We start from the raw sequence: 22,055 nt of genomic DNA, 5'->3' as shown, positions 1-22,055 counted from the left end.
CCTACGCAACTTACGACCATTCGGCTTTACGACCACAATCGCTAGCCACGACTGCTCCGCGTCTGGCAGCACAAACGTTGCCCAGCTGGGCATACAACAGTGCGGACCAGCTTCTGGCAGCACTACCATCTCCGCGTGCACCATTTCAACTGTACATATAGCCTACCCAACTTACGACCAAATCGTGTTACGACTGGTCCGCGGTCCCGACCGTGGTCATAAGTCGAGCACTAGCTGTACTTGGGAGGCTGAGGCAGGAGAATCACTTGAACACTGGAGGCACAGGTTGCAGTGAGCTAAGATCATGCCACTGCACTCCAGTCTGGGCCACAGAGTGAGACTGTCGCAAAAACAAAAAACATTAACAAGGGTTTGAAAGAAGTTGAATCTAACCTTCATGGATGACTTTGAGGGGTTCAAAACTTCAGTGGAAGAAGAAACTGCAGATGTGGTAGAAATAAGAGAGCTAGAAGTGGAGCCTGAAGATGTGACTGAAATCTGCACTCTCCTGAGAAAACTTGAAAAGATAAGTACTTTTTATGGATGAGCAAAGAAAGTGGTTTCTTGAAATAGAATCTACTCCGGGTAAAGGTGCTGTGACCCTTGAAGTGACAACATAGGACTGAGAATATTACATAGACTTAGTTGATAAATCAGCAGCAAGGTTTGAGGGGACTGACTCCAATTTTGAAAGAAGTTCCATTGCAGGTAAAATGCTATCAAACACCATCGTGTGCTATAGAAAACTCTTTTATGAAAAGAAGACTCAACGTGGCAAACTTCATTGTCTTATTTGAAGAAATTTCCAGTCACTCCAACCTTCAGTAACCACCACCCTGATGAGTCAGCATCCATCCACGAATGAAGGCAAGATAACCTGCCAAAAAAATGACTGAGACTTGCTGACAGCGCAAATAATTGTTAGCATTTTCTTTTTTTTTTTTTTGGCAATAAAGTATTTTTAAATTAGGGTATGTACATTTTTTTTTTTGGAGATAATGCTTTGCACATCTAATAGACTGCAACATAGTATAAACATAACTTTTATATGCACTAGGAAATGAAAAAGTCTGTGTGACTCGCTTTATTGCAGTGTTTGCTTTACTGCGGTGGTCTGGAACCACATCTGCAGTATCTCTGAGGTATGCTAGGCTGCTTCGTTAGTTCACCTGGCCGTCCATCCCAAACCAACGTGTTATTTCCTGTGGCTCCAGTCTATAATCCACAAGCAGAACTTAAGGACAGCAAAAATGTTTATTTGAAAAAATTACTATGTATTGAAAATATACATTAGAAATTATTACATACTTCCATAGCATTCCCCCCACCCCCACCAGAAAAGTAGAAATATCTGCTTGCTATGCTAATGCCATAGGTAAATTCAAACAAAAAGTAAATCATCCTTAGTCTCCTTTCTTCAAACGTTAGAGCTGGGGGGAGAAAGGTCAACTTGTACCTATTAATCAATAGGAATTTAACAAGTCCCAGTCTTCCACAGCAAGACATACGTATTTCTGCTTTGAAGGTTGTGAAGAGTTATTCTGTTTTGTCTCTGACTCCTCAAAAGGTCTCTTCGTGCTCTTCTTTGACTCCTGGCTTGAAATAGCTTCGTGTTTCAACACCGGCCCATGGCAATCTGGGGCTTTCTCTTTATAGAACTGGAGTTTCTCAGAAGAGTTCAAGTGGGTGTCTGCCACAGGACGCTTCAATGGGGCTTCTGCTCGAGACTGCTTCCCATCTGTGACAGAAGGGAAGGGTGATGAGTTCACTCCACTGGCATGCTAATTCCCTCATCAGTCTAGGATAACCCCAGGGAAATGACAAAGGCCCAAACAGGGTGATATCTGCATTGACTGCATTTTGCCTTGAGTGAGGTCGCCATGGTGTGCATGCAGGCACAGATTGAAGGCACAGACTCATACTACAGTCTGACAGATTTGGATTTAAATCCTAGATCTGCCTCTTCTCAGAAGTGACCGTGGGCAAGTGACTTCTCTGAGATTCTGTTTAATCGCCTCTATAGGGATACAAAACTTATTTCATAGAATGATATGAAGATAAATGAACTAATGTATATAAAGTGATTAGCACAATGTTTGACACACACTCAAAGCCCCAAAAATGTTAGCCTTCATTATTAGAAATCTGGATTTGAATCTGTCTTTTAAGAGCCAAATAGCAAATGATACAACCTACTTTACATTTTTTTTTGGTAAGCCCTGGATTCTTATTTTGCTACCTTTATATGTCCTTCACTTTAATTTCATCACTTAATTCCTTTTCTTTTAAAATCACGTTAAAATATACATAACATAAAATTTACCATTTTAGCCATTTTTAAGTGCACAGTTCAGTAGCATTAAGGACATTCATGCTGTTGTGCAATCATCACCATCCAGCTCCAGAACTCCTTTTATCTTGTACAACTGAAACTCTGTACGTGTTAAACAATAACTCCCCATTCCTGCCTGCGCCACCCCTGCCTCCCTAGGCACAATTACCATTCTGCTTGCTCTATGAATCTAACTCTTCTAGGTACCTTATACAAGAACAATCATATGGTATTTGTCCTTTTGTGACTAGCTTATTTCCCTTAGCATGACATCTTGAAGGCTCATCCATGTTGTGTCAAAGTTTCCTTACTTTTAAAGCCTGAAATATACTGTATGTATATTTCACATTTTGTTTACCCATTTATCTGTTGATGGACATCTGGGCTGCTTCCACCTTTTGGCTACACATAATTCTTTTTTAATCTTCCATATTCTGTCTACTTTTGTACCGCCACAGATCTTTTTTGCAAGATGGTACATAAGTAAGTAATTTTAAAAAGCTGTCTTCCTGGTGCTGGTTCTCAAAGCTAAGTGTGAACTTACACTGTAAGCTAAGCTAAGAGAATATAAGTCTTGGTGATCATAAATAAGCCAATACTATCATTATTAATTTTTCCAAGGAGGAAAAACAGGCTAACTGCTTTAAGGATGCAAATAAAGGGCAAAAATCTTCAAAGGAAAGGGAATTTCTCACAGAAGTGCTGAGCTGCCGTTCTAGGCTTTGAGGTTTCCCGTGGCTTCACAGCTTCCGCAATCACACGCTCCCACTGCAGAACAATCTGAAACATATTTGGAAAGATTTGAATCCAAAAAAAATCTTGAGATTTTAATCTCAAGCCTTTCTTGTTCCCTTTCCATAAACACAAAGCCCTCTGGTAAATCTGACTTCAGATGACTGGTGATAAGAATGAGAACCAAGTCAAGTCTGCATTTTCTGTTCTAATGCAGGAGCTGAGTGAGAATTCGAACACATTGGATATATGTATCTGCATGACTAAGGGAAACCTATAAAGCTGAGTCCCTATTTACATGTTTATTCTGAGCTGGAAATAAATTACATATCCTTAAACTAAATACTAAAGCTTAAAACTTTAGTCATAACACTTTTCACACATCCTTAGACTTATTCTTGTGCCTTAAAATATGCCAACTATAACTCAAACCCTTGTAGGTAAAATGCCTGTTTCCATATTTTCATAACACTTCATGATCAGTTTTTATTTTTTAAACTGTTACAAATGTATTTTTATTACAAGCTGCTACCAATTCTTTTAGAAATACGGCTGAGTATAAGCTATACATAAAGAAAAGCCAATGAGTATTTCAATGTACCGTGAATAACAAGAACTTTAATTTTTTTTATTATGGAATGCAATGAAATGACCATAAAAAAGGTCCAGAAAAACATTTTCAGGACATAGGCAATACAACACAGAGTTTAAGAATACAGTTACAGGCTGGGCGCAGTGGCTCACGCCTATAATCCCAGCACTTTGAAAGGCCAAGGCAGGTGGATTTCAGGAGTTCGAGAACAGCCTGGCCAACATGGTGAAAACCTATATCTAGTAAAAATTACAAATATTAGCCAGGTGTGGTGGCACATGCCTGTAGTCCCAGCTACTCGGGAGGCTGAGGCGCAAGAATTGCCTGAACCTGGGAGGCAGAGGTTGCGGTAAGCCAAGATCACACGACTGCACTCCAGCATGGGTGAGAGTGAGACTCTGTCTCAAAAAAAAAAATACAGTTCTAGGCCAGGCACAATGGCTCACACCTGTAATCTTTGCACTTTGGGAGGCGGAGGTGGTAGGATCCCTTGAGCCCAGGAATTTGAGACCAGCCTGGGCAACATGGTGAAACACCATCTCTATTTAAAAACAAACAAAAAACCAGTTCCAGAGTTGGCTCCACCACTTACTTGCCAGGGGGCCCATGGCAAGTGATTTAATATCTTAGTAATCTCAATTTCTTCATCTGTAAGGATCAATGATAGTACATACTCCATAGAGATGTTTTAAGGATTAAATGAGATAATACATATAGAGTTTAAGCACAGTGTCTGGCACACAAAAGGCATTTACTAAATATTAGTTGCCATCTCTTCTATAATTTCCTGGTTATAAAAATGGGGACAGATTTCAGAGAAGACCAGGATGGATTAATCGAATGTGTTGACTCAGTGGGCAACAGGGAAAATGGTGCTTCCTTCCATGAAACAGAAATAAGAATGTCAATAAGAGCTGGTGGGGGATAGGGAAGAAAATAAGTTTGGTTCGGGACAAGCTGAATTTGAGGTGCCAGGTGGAGATTTACAAAGGATACTTGGGAATGGGTCTACTAGTGTCTAAGAATGCAGAGTCATCCTCGCAAGGACAGCTGGAGCTCTGAGAACAGTCAAAGAGCACCTGGAGAGTGTGTGGAGGTGTAGGAGAAGAGGAGAGGAACAAAGAGGAATGAGCTATAGCTGGAGAAGTTAGAAAGTTGGGGGAAAGCCAGGAGAGAGGCCCAGAGAAAACTCATAAGGGATGCATGTTTCTATCGAATGCTGCAGGAAAGCCAAGGAGGGGGAAGAATATCACCACTCGCCTTCAAGAGGACACTATCAGTAGAGCAGTGGAGGCCAGAACTAAATCGCAAGGGAGTCACTGAGGGGGTGGGACAGACAGGACAGGAAAAAATGCACAGCTGCAATGGGGAGTGAGGACCATGCTAGAATAAGGACACCCTATGTTTAGCCAGAGAAAGCAGACAGCCAACAGAGGGGGATACTGAAGATGTGGGGGGTGGGGGCGGGCAGTAGGAGAAAATAATTATTAGTAAATATCACAAGGGAAGTTGAAGATCTTAGGGAATATAATTTTTTAAAAAAGACAAAATAGAGAGCTTGTGACTGGAATAAAGAAGCACACTTGTTCCCTTGGATAGGAGGAAAGTGGAATACCATTGAAGAAATGGAGAAATTCTGAGACAGAAATAGGGAAGTAAGTGGATGTGAGATGGCTTCATTGTTCTTTGTCACCTAATAAGAATGAGGGTAGGTGAGTGGGGTCAGCCTGAAACAGTTTCAATAACAAATCCACAAGACATAGGTAAAGCCCTGCTGCCAAGCCCTAGAGGCCCATCTGAGAGCGGATGACAGGAAGCCACACTGGTCCAGTCAACTCACTCTCAGGCCAGGCTGCCAGGTGTTTTACTTGATCCTTCCAGAGCCCTGCTCAAAAGAAGGCCTAGTTTCTGCATTTTATGGATGAAGACACAGAGACTGAAAGTTGCCTTAGGCTGTACAGCTACTGGGTTGCTGAGCCAGGATCCCAAGTCCAGGTCTTTCTGACTCCATAGCCTATGCTCTTTTCACCATGTCACCTGCTACCAAACTGCATCAAGCCTTTGTAAGGCCATCCCACACCTGCCCCAAGTGCATCTAGGTCTCATACAGCACTATAAACTTTGTCTGGCAATGCACCATGGTAATTATTTCATCATGCATGTTCTTGACCAGGCTAAGAATGCTTCTGAAACATGGACTCACCAGTCTCCCTGCTTACCTGTGGAGAGCTGATGCTCCAATCAGGCAGTTGGATAGTTCTACCATTGTGCATTATGGCTTGGAGCTAAGAGGGATCCAGGACAGTTTGGTAGGTCCTCTATGCCTTCACCAAGAAACACCTGTTAAAAGTGTCTAAGGGAGAAAGGCACCAGCCACAGGGAAGGTGGCATCTACCTGTGTTATCCTACTTGGTTACTTTCTCACTTCCAACTTAAGTGAAAGACTCTGAATCCCACTTAAGTCTGTACAAGTAAAGAAAGACCATTAAGACAAAAAGGAGTCAAAGTAAAGTTCTCTCACTGCTAAGACTCAGTAAGAGAAGGACAAAAAAGTCACCTCCTCACGATGGCTGAGAGGTAAGAAACTTTCCCAAAAGAAAAAGAAAAATCATATTTGAATCCTCATTTGCATGACACCAGAGTTTATTCTCTCTCCAGTATATACACACTACTAAGAGAATCTATCCTTCGGAAGTGGAATCAGACCACTTTTTTGTATAGCAAGCCAGAGTTCACTTATTTTCTGAGTCAACTGTAAGATGGCATTTTCTCCTAAGTCCAGTAAAGATAAGGCACAATCTAGTGGCCAGAGCATGAGATATAAGGTCTGGCACCAATTCTTTAAGTACATGGGCCAGTTATAGACCATCAGGGTCGCCAATTTGACATGAAGATGAGAATTTAGCCAAGGACTACCGAGTGGATTACCATTTATTCAACGTGTTGGATAAGACACCTGGAATTAAAATGAAAACTGTATCAACCGCAGGGAAGAAAAATCTGGAGTACCTGATCAGCCCAGCCTTCTGTCTTGCAGTTACTATGATCAAATTCCTTCAAAGGCACTTTGGAGTGAACGAGGCCTATGTGGGTCTGGAGCTTGTGCTTAATGGTTTTGATGTCCTAGTGAGGCACAGACAGATCAGAAATGCAAATACACTTGGTTAATTCTTACTTGGTTTCAGTAGTAAATAAAGACCATCATACATAACAGACCTTTCTAAACACCAATCAGCACAGGCAAAACATCAAACTGTTGATCTAGAAAAATGAAAGAAGGAACCAAAAGTCTTACCTTGAGCCCTGTACCCGAGATATCTAAGCAGTTAAGTTTCCTAAAAGAAAAGAGGTATCCAATGCCTGCATCTGTGATCTCAGGGTTACCTAGATGTCAAAAACAAGGTAGCATTCTGTTACAATATAAATGTTGTAAAACTGACAACTAAAAATAAGCTCAGAAAAAAGTCCAGGCAATGATAAACTATAAAACATTTGAGTCGGCAAACTTTTCAAAGTAAATCAAATACGGAGGTCTGACCTTTATTTGAAATATAAAAAAGCCACTCCCAGTGATCCTTAAAGATGCTTTACACTCCCATGTTCATTTCAGCATTATTCACAATAGCAAAATTATGGAGAAAAAAAAAAAGATGCTTTACAGCTCTTTCTAGGAGTTGGGGGTAAGCAGAAAAATAAATGAACCACGTAGTTATTCCAAAGGGTTTAATTTGGAACCATATGAAAACACATATAAACATGTATTAAAATGGTTAATCGGAGGCCAAGCATGGTGGCTCACACCTGTAATCCCAGTGCTTTGGGAGGCCAAGGCAGGCGGATCACGAGGTCAAGAGATAGAGACCATCCTGTCCAACATGGTAAAACCCCGTCTCTACCAAAAATACAAAAATTAGGCTGGGTGTGGTGGCTCATGCCTGTAATTCCAGCACTTGGTGGGAGGCAGAGGTGGGTGAATCAGCTGATGTTAGGTGTTCGAGACCAGCCTGGCCAACATGGTAAAACCCTGTCTCTACTAAAAATACAAAAGTTAGCTGGGTATGGTGGGACACGCCTGTAGTCCCAGCTACTTGGGAGGCTGAGGCAGGAGAATCGTTTGAACTCAGGAGGCAGAGGTTGCAGTGAGCCAAGATCGCACCACTGCACTCCAGCCTGGGTGACAAGAGCAAAACTCCTTTAAAAAAAAAAACAACCAAAAAAAAACCCAAAATTAGCCAAGTGTAGTGACACATGCCTGTAGTCCTAGCTACTCGGGAGGCTGAGGCAGGAGAATTCCTCGAACCTGTGAGGTGGAGGTTGCAGTGAGCCGAGATCGTGCCACTGCACTCCAGACTGGTGACAGAGCAAGACTCCATCTCAAAAAAAAAAATAAAAAGGTTCATCATACTTTATTCATGGCCATTTCACTTCCAGAGTAAAATCTTTTATTTATTTTAAAAAGATATTCAAGGGAATTTAGACACAGATACTATCACCACTCTTACCAACTTGCATTTTTTTTCAGAATCCTTTCTTCTGTATTACTGTCTCACATCAGAGAGTACTGCACTTAGCCCTGAGTCCTCAAGGCCATAAGCACAGTGCCTGGCACACTCTAGATGTTCAAAAAATATTTGTTGTATGAATATACTTCCCTGAGAGGTAGGCAGGACATTCATTATTATCCTTATTTTTCAAAGGCCAAAACCAATGCTCAAAGTGGTTTAATAACTTGTCTGTTAACTGGCAGTAAAAGTGGCAGAGCAAAAAGGAGCAGAAGAACCCCTGCACCTTCTATTCTTTTGGCACCATACTGTCCTGCCATAGAGTCAATGGATGCTCAGTTAAACTGTAAATGATCTCTGCCTACCACATCTTACCACTGGAGTCAGTATCTGGTTAATCCAAGTAAGTTATCACAATTGTGGGTTCATCCAGCTTTTCATCATGCAAACATTGATAAAATAGGACCTAGGTGACAGATACCACGGATCAGCAACTCAAGGAAAATAAAGATGAGTCAAATGTCCTTTAAATATGCAATGAATATGGTGAAAGGTGGCTCTGTTTGCACAAATCAAGTGGCATGGATCAAGTATAAGGGTTTTTCCTACCCTAAAGAGGTAGTATATGTTGCAAAAGTCATTTGGTCAGGAGTCAAGTCAGTCCCGCTCTGCCACCAAGTTTCTATGGCATGCAGGAAAGTCACCTTTTCTTTCTCACCTCTACAATGAAGAGGAAGAACTAGATGATCTCTAAGGCCATTCTTCCAACATTAAAATAATCTATAATTTTGAAGAAAACTTACATGATAAGTCTAATAATGTTAGATTTTCAAGGCCTCTTTTCATCACTCGAACTGGTGCCGTCATCTTCCGCACTCCAGCATCAGATAAACAATTATCCTTCAGGTGGAGCTGAGTTACACTAGGGAAACAAAGTACATACACAAATTACTCGAAGAGAGTTTGAGACAATCTAGGTATAAAAACATGCTTTGAACATTTTCATTTAAAAATGTAACATATCCTCTACCTCTTGTTAGTTCATACCCAGTGCATTTAACAGAGTTAAGCTCTTTTGGGCTGGGCACGGTGGCTCAAACCTGTAATGTAAGTACTTTGGAAAACAGGCTGGAGGATCACTTGGACCCAGGAATTAGAGACCTCATCCCCCCAAAAAATTAAAAATTAGCTAGCAAGGTGCTGTGTGCCTGTGGTCCTAGCTACTTGGGAAGCTGAGGCAGGAAGATGGCTTCAACTGAAGATTTCAAGGCTGCAGTGAACTATTATTGCACCATTGCACTCCAGCCTACATGACAGAACATGACCCTGCCTCTTAAAAAAAAAAAAAGGTTTTTTGGTGCCACTTCTGTTACCAAGTGAGGGTTAATTTCGTGTCATGCAGTACTAATTTCAGATGGCAGAGGGCACTAAAGGTATATTACCGAATGAGGTAAACAGGGTCTTCAATTAAGGGTATAAATATACTTTAAGACAAAAGCTGCTTTTCTGACAAATCGTGTGAAAATCAAAAACATGCTAAATGTGTCAGGAAAGTTTGAAATAAATTGCAAAATAAACAATCCTCTAGTTTTAACCAGCTTTATAAATCTAGATTTTCAGATTGGGTTAATAAGGTATACCCGTAACCCAACCCATCCGATGATAACCTGAAATTGGTTTATTAATATGCTCCATTTTCACCTAAGAAATCTGAGCCTTGGTGCTAATGAGCCTCACACAACAGTAGTATCTTCGTGTGGGGCAGTAGGTAGTTGTCATTGTCAGAAGCAGGCCTCTTCTAAGTAACTTTTATTTACTAAGTTACTAGGTTACTAAGTAACCTACGTTATACCTAGGTTTGTAATGCTGTTGATCTTCTGGGTATTTATAAAACCAGAGAAGAATCCTTCTGTCCTCCTCTTTGCTGGCCAGACTGAATAACCTCAGATCAGTCACACTATTTGTGAATAGCATGAACTGGGCCATTTCTTTAAATCATGGTTCCTGAAAAGAACTTCTTTGGCTGTCTTTAATAGTTCATTTTCTTTATAATTACAGCTCACTGAGAGTTAAAGTAGCAAACAATATAACTGCTGACTATGGTATAATGTCTCATCCCTTGCTAGAATAAACTAGGACTGGATAAATGAAGGGCAAAATCTGAGGCAGGCAGATCACCTGAGGTCAGGAGTTCAAGACCGGCCTGGCCAACATGGTGAAACCTCATCTCTACTCAAAGTACAAAAATTAGCCAGGCGTGGTGGTAGGTGCCTGTAATCCCAGCTACTCAGGAGGCTGAGGCAGAATAGCTTGAACCCGGGAGACAGAGGTTGCAGCGAGCTGAGATCACGCCACTGCACTCCGGCCTGGGCAACAAGAGAGAGGCTCCATTTAAAAATAAATAAATAAAAAATGAAGATTTAAAAAAATAAAAATAAAGGACAAAACCATTTTCAACCCAAGTAGCTTCAGGTATCACATGTTAAAATAAAAGTTACTTAGAAAAAAAGTGTCAACTGATTTGAGTCAACTGACTTCCTAAGAGTTATCTAAACTATACTGCTTTTACCAAGTAAATGGAGGCTGAAAATATTTTAGAAAAAAAAAAAAAAAAAAAAAAAAAAAATATTTAAAAAAAAAAAAAAAAAAGGAAATAAACACGAGAATGGAAAGTAATCAGCACTCCTGAAGATAATCCTGTTGGAACAGCCTTTAAAAAAAGACTGAAACAATTCATCTGCAAGTGGCGACAGGTACCTAGACAGGGCTTCATTGGTGAGATGTTCTAGAAGTTCATGCTCATCTCCAAGCTTGCAACATGAAAGATCCAGGCAGGTCAGCTCTCGGAAAGACTTAATCTCCTCAAGTTTTTCTGAAATCACCAGATACCTATGGAGAATGGAGAGCAATCAATAGCTTCCCCCCACTCCTTTTAAAGCATTACCATTTGTGGAGTTGTATCATAGTCAATATCTCACCATCCCATCAGGACACAGTACTATGGAATAAGCAGACTTCGGTAATTACTACCAAGGCAAAGCCTGGATTTTTTAATTAGTAAATGCCTTGAACAACTTTTTATGTGATGGTGGAATAAAAATTTTGAATAAATAAATGTATATTAACAAAAGCAAGTCACCAGAGAAGACATCTGCTTTGCTATCAGACAGACCTTGGCATTGGTGTTGGGACCATACCTGGGAATTTCCAAAGTTTAGGATACTCAAATTTTTATTACTAATCTTTTAAAGTGGCTTTTAATCTAATGCTCAGCATCTAGTGATTTGAAAACTGGAGCAAGGTCAAGAACTCTGGACTCCAATCTGCACATCCCCAAGAACATACCAAGAGATAGTTGGCACATCACATTTTATCTTTTCTACTCAAACACAAATTTGAGTACCTGTCCACTCCCCTGTGCCTCTGCTACCCTAAATTTACTCCAAATGTACAGCAAGACTGTGACAAGGACTCACTCCAGTCTAGATGGATATTAAGACAAACACTGAGCACGAGCAACTTAATTACGTTGTAGCACCTTGCTGAGTTGTTAGCAGTAAGCATCAGGGAGGCCTCTGGAGAGGGAAAGGAGATCAAAATGGCATTCCACAGCCCAGGATGGGGCCTCCTCCCTGCTTTCTAGTGGTTCATCTATCTCAGATGAGGTCAGTGAGAAAAAATGAAAGGGATTAGGTGTGACAGGAAATTGACAGGAGAGGATCCTAAGAGGACAAGGAAACTGACTTGTGGCAAGAGCAGGCCTTTCTCATCTACCTTCCTCTTGGATGTCTAGAAGTTTCCACAGCAAGATGGTGTGTTAGGATTAGTGGGGTTATACCTAAAAGAGTTCATACCTCTCTTCTCTCAGCAGAAACTGCCAAAAACAGAATGGAATAATCAGAGGGCAAGAGGGAGGTTAATCTCTTTTCTTCCTACTTCCAAACAAAAAAAGATGTACTCAAACTAATCACTATCCTGACTCCTAGGTACAGATGGCCTGAGGCACTGATACCCCTTTAAAGGGTGGAACCCAAGCTGCCTGGAGACCGAGCTCAGCTGGGTACACAAAAGAGCCTTATTTACTCAGATGTATTTTAATTGCACTGTAAATAAAGCTGCTGTTTTCCACCTTCCAATCACAGAGTTGAAGTGTGTTAATGGGGATCTAGGGGATTACTGGCAATCAGAGAAAGGAAAACACACATCCTTTGATCAATTAACCAAAAGATTTTTAGTGATTCTGAAACAAGGGTTCCATGCAAAGGATGTAACACTGTGTAATATAATTAAGAAACATTACAAAACTCGAGGTTGAGGAACAAACATGCTAGGCCACAGACACTACTAGATGCTAATCTAGGACATAATCAAAGCTCTAGGTTCTTGCTTGCAACCAGTCTTCCAATTTTCCCTTAAAGGGTTCAGAACAGTACAGTGGAAAAGCAATAGAAAGAGCATAGACCAGATCTGAGTTTGGATTCGAACAGCCCTAACTACTTGTGTGATTGTGAGACAGTTACTTAACCTTTCTGAGCCTCAATTTCTCCAGCTACAAAATGGGGCGAATGATTACTTCTTTTCAGTATTATTAAAAAAAAGAGAAATAATATTTTAAAATTCCATGGCATCTCGCAGACCCTCATGAAATAGTAGCTATTACTGCTATGTCAATAGCAAAGGGTGGTATTTTAAAGAAAACATACTTGCCTCCCCGTGACCACCGGTGGGATTAAAAATCACTGGGGTTTCAACAAAAGGGAGAAGACAGTTTTCATAAGGTTGGAATCCAGTTGCAAAAACACTTGCTTCTGGCAGGTAGCTTTGTGACTTAACCCCAAGATAGCAAGTGCCTGCTATCTAATTATTTTATTTTCATTTATTTTTTCAAGCTCATTACTTTTGATCTGAACCCTTTTGTGCTGACACAACCTCTTGGACTGCAGCTGCAGCCCTGGATTGCAAGCGCAACCTCAAATTTCCTGCCCTCTATTTTCCTTTAAGGATGTAAAAGGAGAAGGGAGGTTTTCGATCACAATTGAAAAATCTTACATTTGAATGAGACAGTAAAGTCTGGAATTGCTGCAAGAATATATGGGCTAAAAGATTGTGCTAAAAATGTTTCCTATATTTTCTGGCCAGGCATGGTGGTTCACACTCGTAATCCCAGCACTTTGGGAGGCTGAGGCGGGTAGATCTTGAGGTCAGTAGTTCAAGACCAGCCTGGTCAACATGGTAAAACCCCATCTCTACCAAAAAATACAAAAATCAGCTGGGCATGGTGGCAGGCGCCTGTAGTCTCAGATACCCAGGAGGCTGAAGTGTGAGAATCGCTTGAACCTGGGAGGCAGAAGCTGTAGTGAGCCAAGATCACACCACTGCAACTCCAGCCTGAGCAAGAGTGAAATCCCATCTCCAAAAAATAAAAAAGTTTTCTATATTTTCTGAATATTATAGAAATGTAAATGTTTCTTATATTTTTTGATAACGCATCATTTTCATTGGAGAAAAATTAAGAAAATATAGAAAAGTATAAAGAATATAAAATCAATTCCAATCCCACCTAGACTACTTTTTGGTAGGGTTCCTTTTTCTATCTATGCAATACATACATTTAAAAATCTATTTCTTAGAATGTTATCTTAATGGCTACACAATATTTCATCATATAAATGTACTATAATTTGCTTAACTAATTCCCTACTGTTGAACATTTAGTTTTTAGATTTTTTTAGATGAAGTCTCCCTCAGCCGCCCAGGCTGGAGTGGAATGGCACATTCTTGGCTCACTGCAACCTCCGCCTCTCAGGTTCAAGAGATTCTCCAGCCTCAGCCTCCTGAGTAGCTGGGACTACAGGCGTGCACCACCATGTCTGGCTGATTTTTTTGTATTTTTACTAGAGACGGGGTTTAACCATGTCAGCCAGGTTGGTCTCAAACTCCTGACCTCAGGTGATCTGCCCACCTTGGCCTCCCAAAGTGCTGGGATTGCAGGAGTGAGCCACAGCACGTGCCCAGTTTTTAGATTTTCACTTGTACAACAGTACTAAATGAACACTCTTATATAAAAATATCTGTTCCCATCTTTGATCATTACATCAGAGATCAGAATAGATTCTTAATAAGTAGAATGGGTCAAACAGGTAGCATAGGTGTTTTCAAGGTTCTTGATACATATTGCCAAACTGCTTGTAGAAATGCTACACTAATTCATGTGCTCATCAAATGTGAATAAAAAGTGCTATTCTCATCACAATCTGACCAATCTGCCACTGCAACAGTATGCAGACATCGCAAATGGATAAACAGCATTTTCGATAGCATGGGAAATGTTAAGCTATAAGGGTAGGTGGGGGAAAAAACAGAATACAAGTTGTACAAAGTATATATTCTCAAATGTATAAAAATACATATTTGAAAATGATCAACATGGTGGGATTATGAATTTTTTAATACTATAATTTTATGTTTTTCCCAAATAGTATGTATTGCTTTCATAAAATAATTTTAAAACAAGGTATACATCATAATTCTATTGTGCCACTGTTTTAACTTTTCTAAGATGAACATAAGTAACTTGGAAGAAAAAACGAAGCATAAAATGTATTTTTAATGCATGAGCTACAATGAAATATTGCTTGACTTTTTCATTTAGGCAAGGTAATTTTTTTCCTTTCCACTGGCAGCAGTCCCAAGCCCAGCCATGACTGAGACCACAGCCCAGAGACAGAGCTTTCAAGGTGCCTGCTCAGTTTATGAGCCAAGTTTCTGTTCTTTTCTGCATGTGTTTATGTCTTTTCTTTTTAAAATACAGTATTTGGCCTGTGGTGAAACCATTAATTCTATGAGCTCATTAAATAAAGATCATTTCTCCTTTATTAAGCAGATGAGCTTAGCTTCTGTTTGCTGGTATGGCTTTCTCTTACATATATTTTTTCTGTTTAGCTTTGTTAAAATGTTCATATGGATTGTGCATCTTAATAGTAAGTTGCCAGTGGGCATGGTAAGTTACGTCTATAATCCCAGCACTTTGGGAGGCTGAGGCAGATGGATCACCTGAGGTCAGAAGTTCTGGACCAGCCTGGCCAATGTGGTGAAACCCTGTCTCTACTAAAAATACAAAACATTAGCCAGTGGTGGTGGTGGGCACCTGTAATCCCAGCTACTTAGAAGTCTGAGGCAAAAGAACTGCTTACACCCAGAAGGCGAAGGTTGCAATGGGCTGAGATAGTACCACTGCACTCCTGCCTGGGAAATAAGAGTGAAACTCCGTCTCAAAAAAAAAAAAATAGTAAGCTGCCTTTCAGGTTTCTAATCACAAAATAGTTCATACAGTGGTATACAATAAAGTTATTTAAAAACCTACAAGTATTGATAAATGATTTTTAAATTTTGTGAAGGCGGCAAGGTCCATAACAGTGTATGCGACATGCTGCCATTTGTATAACAAAAGAGGGAACTACATAGAACACTGTATAAAGTGTCTCTGGAAGGATATTTTAAAAACAGGGAATGGTGTTTGGTCTCTGGGAAGAGGAAACTGGAGATGAATAGGAAGAGGCTTAAGTTTCATTTTATGCCCCTTTGTGTCTGTGTTGAAATTGTTTGCCATGTATATTTTTATTGCTTTTTTTTTTGTACGTTTTTAAAAAATTAGATGTTTTGAAAGTGTTTTTACATGATGGTAGAGTAAAAATTTTAAATAAAGCATATGAGCAAAGGCAAGTCACAAGAGAAAATATCTGCTTTCTCAGACAACAGACCTTAGTGTTGGGACTTCATCGAGAACTGCCAAACTTTAGGATATTTGAAATTTTAATCACTCAATCTTTTACGGTTACTTTTTATCTAATGGTCAGTGTCTAGTGGTCTGAAAACCAAAAACATGGCCAAAAACTCTGGGTACTAATCTCCCTATCTGCAGGAGCATATTTAGAGATATGTGGCCAATGACATTTTCCCTTCTCTTTGAAAGTTGGTAGGAGAATATTTTCTACCTAATGGAGGAGCTGTGACAATCAACCAATCCTTGTAAAATGATTTCAGAATAAAGCTAAGTGTTGTCTGAGAGGTGAGGAGGAGGAAGCAAGAGTGATTTTTCTCAAAATGGTCTGTCACTTTGTATTCAGAAGTTCTAAACTGAGGTGCTATTTGATGAGGGAAGCCCCTGAGCTCACTAAGCCCCAGAGCTTGACAGAATTAGCATGCCCAATAAAATACAGAATAACGTTATCAGTACACTCACCTGTTTCTCAGACACAAGGAGCAAAGCACCAAACTTCCATAGGCCTCAGTGAATTTCTGTAAAGCCCTCAGCCCCGCACCTGGCTCAGTGAATTTTTGTCTGGCTTCAGCAGCAGAGAACAGCTTTTCAGCAATCTGCTCAGGAAAGCCAATAAGGGAATCAATGTGATCCACATTGTCGGAGATGAAACCCAGGACAAGGCTGAAGAGGGATTTGGCGGAGTACCGAAGATTCCCCTCCCGGGTGTATGTGAAGATGAAATGATCAGTCTTCTCTTTCTGCGCAGTGTCATCTTCCCTGTTCATGCAAAGCTCCACGGAAAAGCCTTTGGGAAACAGTCTGAAAGGCCGTGGCTTCTGCAGGCTACTCCTGACACCATCCAGAGCCAGATTGACCACGTGCAGCTGCCCGTTTTCTCTCACGTAGATGGGCCCCGGGTCCAGGTGGCTTTCTGAGCTGAGGTAGTAAGACATTGCCTTGGTTTCCACTGTAAAAGCAAGGCAGACGGAAGCAAACCCAATTAAAATGCCATTTGTAACATGTAACTTCATCTTGCTGTGCCCAGGGCTTTATGAGCCTACCAGGCAGGCCTGGTGGCTGGTTTAGGAAAAGCAAAACTCACCAGTTGCCTGGGAGCTTTGGCATTCAAGGTTGCCTCTATTGCCTCACCTGGAATGCCCCTTCCTATTCTCCCCCTTTTCTGGTCTATCTGGCCATCTCCTACTCATCTGTTAAAACCCAGGTCAAGACTGAACACAGTGGCTCATGCCTATAACCTCAGCACTTTGGGAGGCTGAGATGGACAGATCACCTGAGGTCAGGAGTTTGAGACCAACCTGGCCAACATGGTGAACTCCGCCTCTACTAAAATTACAAAAATTAGCCAGGTGTGGCATATGCTTGTAGTTCCAGCTACTGGGGAGGCTGAGGAAAGAGAATCGCTTGAACCCAGAAGGCAGAGGTTGCAGTGAGCCAAGATCACGCCATAGAAAACCCAGGTCAAAATCTCATCTTTAAAATTCAAGCTGAGGAAGTTGTCACAGATGTCAGCAAAGATTCATTTATAGGTAAATTCATGGCAGCAAGTTTATATTAGCAAAACAACTGGAATAAAACCTAAATGTCCAACAATTGGGATGTTAATAAATGCATTATGACTTATACATACCATGGAATGTTATAAAGCCATTAAAATTATAAATGTTTAAAAAACATGTTTACACACAGAAAAAAAAGACTAGAAATAAGCAAATCCCTTGCTAGCTTGACACATTCCACACACTTCTTGGTTGCACTTGGCTGACTGTTCTATTTATTTGTTTCTGAGTCTGCCGTCTGCTGCTTTGAGCTGCTTGAGAGGGACCACGATTAACTCTTGCAGACTCTGTAACACAGTGCTCTGGCATCCTACAGTCCCTGAGCAGATACTATGGGACCAATGTTTACTCGTTTCCTGAACTTTACAAAGACCAAAAGCAACAGGATTTTTAAAAAAATCTACAAATAAACACCTCCATTCCAAAAGCTAAGTCAAAGCTATTCTAGCCTTTGGAAACATCTATTAAAGTTCTATTAGGGCAGTTTTAAGATAAAAAAGTAAAAAGTTGGGCATTTCTGCAGTCATCTGGGTAACAGTATGTGCCCAAGAACTAACGGGAATAAATACTTGTTTTCCTGAATAACTGTAAGGTTTCAAAATACATGAGAATTGCTACGTTAAATAAAATGAAGGTATCTGATGATCATTTTTACAATTTAAAGGGAGAAGAGAGGTAGAATATAACACAGGCCTGATATTATCCCTAAAATAATCTGAGTTTTAGAGTGAACCAACTCAGCTTCTTCTGCATCAATGCAGGGCCACAATGTGGCCCTGAAGCCACTTATAAGTGTCAGCAAACAACTCAGTGACCAAAAATGCTGAGTCTCCAGAGATGAAACAATGATCCTGTTTGTGGGAATCAGTACTATCCATGTTTCTCTCAAGGATAATTACGTGTCTAAAAGCACATGAGAGAAGAGCACTCTGCCTAGCTCTAGAGCTTCACCCTTTCCTGCTCATCTCCTATGTACTACTCTTTGCTCCTGTCATATTACCCAGGTAAACTGGCCACGCTCTTATGTCCCACTGGCCATTGCCCGTTCTGTTCCCTTTAGTTGGAACATCCTTCTTTGCCTCCCTGACCTAGCTAATTCCCACTCATTATTAACATCGTCCCTCTTGCGGGATGATGCACAAGTATATGCCTGTCTGGTTTTCCCAGAGCACCCAGTGTCTCCTACATAGCACTTAGGGCCATGTACTATGTTCACTTGTTAATGTACCCAGGGTGGTGAGCTTTGTGAAGGCAAGGCACTTATTTGGTTCATCTACCTTTCCCAGGCCCCACACAGTGCCTAGTACTATGTAAGCCCTCAAAAGATATTTGATGAACTGTAGGAGAGGAAAGGTAAGACCTCAAAGGATAAACTTAGTGCTCTGACTTGCAGGGCCTGCTGATACTGTTGCTAGGAGCCAGCTCCTTTTCCAGGCAACAGCTGCAGGCTCCTCCCCCACTCGCCAGACTCTTCTGCAGGTGGCAGAGGCAAAGCAGACGATGGCAGTGTATTGCTACTGGTACTACAAGGGGTGGGAGACAACTAAACTAAAAAACAGGGGGGAAAAATCCTGTCACAGTGCCAGCTCTTATAACCCATAGTTTTCTCTTGCCAGCATTTACGGTGCCTGCTGCTAAGGAGAAGCCTCATTTATTCTGAGCTCTTCTTCCAGTAGGGGTGAGCATCTGGACTCTCCAACCTTGCAGACATTAATTCTGATTGAGGAAGTAAAGCAGATGTCCTTTGGTCTTTATCCCTGTCATTTAACATTCAGAGCTCTACTCTACCTGTAGATCAGAAAGGAGACACTAGGGATGTCCCTACTGACGTGATTTTAACAACAGAAAGACAAATTCTATGGAAGATACCCTATTATAGTGGATCAATACACTGTGAACTCCATGAACAATGAAACAGGGTCTGCCCATCTGTATTACCCCAACCCTCACCCCTAATAGTGCCTTCCACAAACTCTGCAGTAAAGTGGACAAATGGATGGATGAATGGATGGGTGAGTGACCACTTCAGATGAAAATTAGAAGTCTGAGTCCATCCAACACAGGGCACAAGCAGGTTTGGGCCAGATTAAGGGCCCAAACCCAGGCTCTTCAAAATCCTGGCAGCTTTGGCTTCCAGTGATCATTTATTTAAAAAAGGTACAGTACTGGCTGTTTTTTATATTTTTCTTAAATTATCAAATGCCATTTCTCTTTCTAAATGAGGAAAAAATAAATATAATTATTTCCTGGAGAGCAAACCCACATCATCTGTCCAGAAGCCACTGGAGAAATTGACTTTGGTTCAGGGAATCCTGGTGGCCTTTAATTTCTACTACTAAATCAGCACATCCTGCATTCTCCCAAAAAGGAGCTTTTTGAGAGTCTGTGAGGTACTATAACATGATCTAAGCATTAAATTAATATTTAACCCTTTAAGGCTAAGAACCAGAAAGGCAAGAAAATTCTACACAAAACTTCAGTACTTGGATTCGTTTGCCACTTGCTATCGTACAGCGTGGTGTATTACAAATGGACAAGGCCTGTTCTAAATTGCGGCAAAAACCTCATCCAAATAGAAAAACTAAAATACTTAGTCACTGCAGCAACAACAATGTCCAGTGTAAATCGCAGTAGCTGTATTATATGTTGGATCAAGAGTAACACCGACATTCTGATAGTCGCCCAGCCTGCTACAGAGAGGCAGTTTTGTAACCCAAACGACAGCATAGAAAAATATTACAATCGTGCACATTCTAGCATTTGTTCACAAGTGAGCCAAAGTTACCATGAAGTGTACCATTTCATCAAATGAATGAAACATAGCTGTATTACATTAAAAACTCAGTTCTACACAGCTTCCTTGAAAGAGGCCAGATAAAATTGATACTACACATGACAGTTTTTTAGACCTTGAATCCAGTTTCCCAAGCAAAAAGCATGACTATCCCAGTCAGGTGGACTGGGGTTGTTGGGGAGCCCACAGGGTAAAATTGTGAGCTGAATCTATGGCTAATTTGAGGAGAAAAAGAAGAAAACACCTAACTTCAGTAGGTAAAGTAAGATAAAAATCCCCTAAGAATAGTAAGTTATGGTAATGACTCTGATGTTTAATGGTACTGGGTGATGGCTACCATTTATTAAGCACCCACCAGTTGCCAAGCACTGTGTTAGGTACTATATAAAGTGATCTCATGTAATCTTTAATGATCCTATGAGGTCAGTATTGCCTTTTAATAGACAGAGACCCACGGAAATAAAATAACTTACTCTAGAACAGAGCTAATAAGTGGCAGGGCCAGAATTCAATCTCAGGGCCGCATTACTCCAAAGCTCAAGCTCTTTCCTTGGCATGATGCTGTTTCTCAAGAATAAAAATATGACATCAGCCTTAAGGATAAAAAAACGTTAAAAATTAATCTCATCCACCTGTTTGATCCCTCTAGTATTCACTGATTGAAGCCTGGGAGGAGGGGGAAGGGGGCAGGGATAAGATTTAAAAAAAAAACAACAGTGCACATCTGAGGAAAGAGCTGGTGGGAACAGAGCCAGGACAGCCAGAAGGCCTCCCTTCTTTCCTCTGCCAGGCGCGATATGAGCTACATCCATATACCAAGAAAACATCTGCCAACCCATGGCCTTCATCCCAAGGCTGCAGACACTTTTGGTTTATCTGAAAATGCAGTATTCTTGAGAAAATTTCTAACATAAAAACCTAAGCAGAAACTAAACTATGGGTAGTTCTAAACTACCAATAACCAACAATCCACCTTCATTGTTCTGTGTTCCCATTCTTCAATTTTCAACTTTCCTCACTACTTTTTTCCTATAATATGCACTTCTCTACCTGCCTTCTCACCCATCCCCTTTCCTCTCCCAGACTCCCTACTCCCCACCAAGAACCTGCCAATCTCTCCCACATCGTGACACTCTTAGCAACTAGCGCCTCTAACACCAAAAATCCTAACCCTACTCCCTTCCCCCACCCCAGCTCCCCCGCCCTCCTCAACCCTTAGACCCTTCCAGCCCTTCCTGCTCCCGCTGAAAGGTGGCTTGCTGTCCCACAGACCCAACCTTCCAACCTCCCATCTCCCAACCTTCACCTGCCTCTCTTCCCTTCCCCACACTCCTCCACCCCCATTCCTCTCCTTCTGCATCTATTCTTCCCTTCTTCCCACTCTACGGGCTTCCCTCTCCTAGGACTCCAAGCTCTCCATCCCTTTCCTTGCCTTCTGTTCTCAATCTTCGAGACCCCCTTCCATCACGCCTCACTACCCCCAGCTTCGCATTCCACACCCCCAACTTTTCTCCCCTGCCCCCAAGACCCCACCCTCTCCTCTATTCCTATCTTTTCCTCCCTGCACCCCTAAAATTCCATTCCCTTTCCCCCTTCCCCAGGACGGCAATCCTTTGTCCCGCTCTCTCCCACCCATACCTCTCCCAGAGTCCACCCAAGGGTAATCCTGTTCCCTGTCCCACCCTGGTCCCGAACCCCAATTCTCATACTGCCCCCGCACCCCTACCCAACCCTTAAACCCATCGCCCACACCCGTATATCCTT

At 41.3% G+C, this 22,055-nt stretch overlaps 1 protein-coding gene across 4 annotated transcripts in view; it reads right to left on the bottom strand.

Moving 5' to 3' along the window:
* Positions 1–1,235: 1,235 nt before the first annotated feature.
* Positions 1,236–22,055, bottom strand: part of LRRC42 (leucine rich repeat containing 42) — a 21,210-nt gene continuing 390 nt past the window's right edge. Inside the window, exons 2-9 of one of the 4 annotated variants that reach the window (XM_017504426.2) lie at positions 20,765–20,884; positions 16,401–16,887; positions 10,916–11,047; positions 8,962–9,080; positions 6,952–7,040; positions 6,666–6,779; positions 3,028–3,112; positions 1,236–1,738 (exon numbers count right to left, since the gene is read on the bottom strand). In XM_017504426.2, coding sequence (XP_017359915.1) covers positions 1,464–1,738; positions 3,028–3,112; positions 6,666–6,779; positions 6,952–7,040; positions 8,962–9,080; positions 10,916–11,047; positions 16,401–16,887; position 20,765 — 1,302 coding nt within the window. In that variant the 5' untranslated portion in view covers positions 20,766–20,884 and the 3' untranslated portion in view covers positions 1,236–1,463. Of the gene's footprint in view, positions 1,739–3,027; positions 3,113–6,665; positions 6,780–6,951; positions 7,041–8,961; positions 9,081–10,915; positions 11,048–16,400; positions 16,888–20,764; positions 20,885–20,923; positions 21,168–22,055 lie in introns of all 4 variants that reach the window. The other 3 variants (XM_017504427.2, XM_017504425.2, XM_037729868.1) reach the window with 3 other exon arrangements.

This window comes from Cebus imitator, unplaced genomic scaffold, assembly GCF_001604975.1.
Source record: "Cebus imitator isolate Cc_AM_T3 unplaced genomic scaffold, Cebus_imitator-1.0 Scaffold322, whole genome shotgun sequence".
Taxonomy (NCBI): Eukaryota; Metazoa; Chordata; class Mammalia; order Primates; family Cebidae; genus Cebus; species Cebus imitator.
Note: the sequence above shows the minus strand (reverse complement) of the source record. Positions and strands in the feature narration are given on the sequence as shown.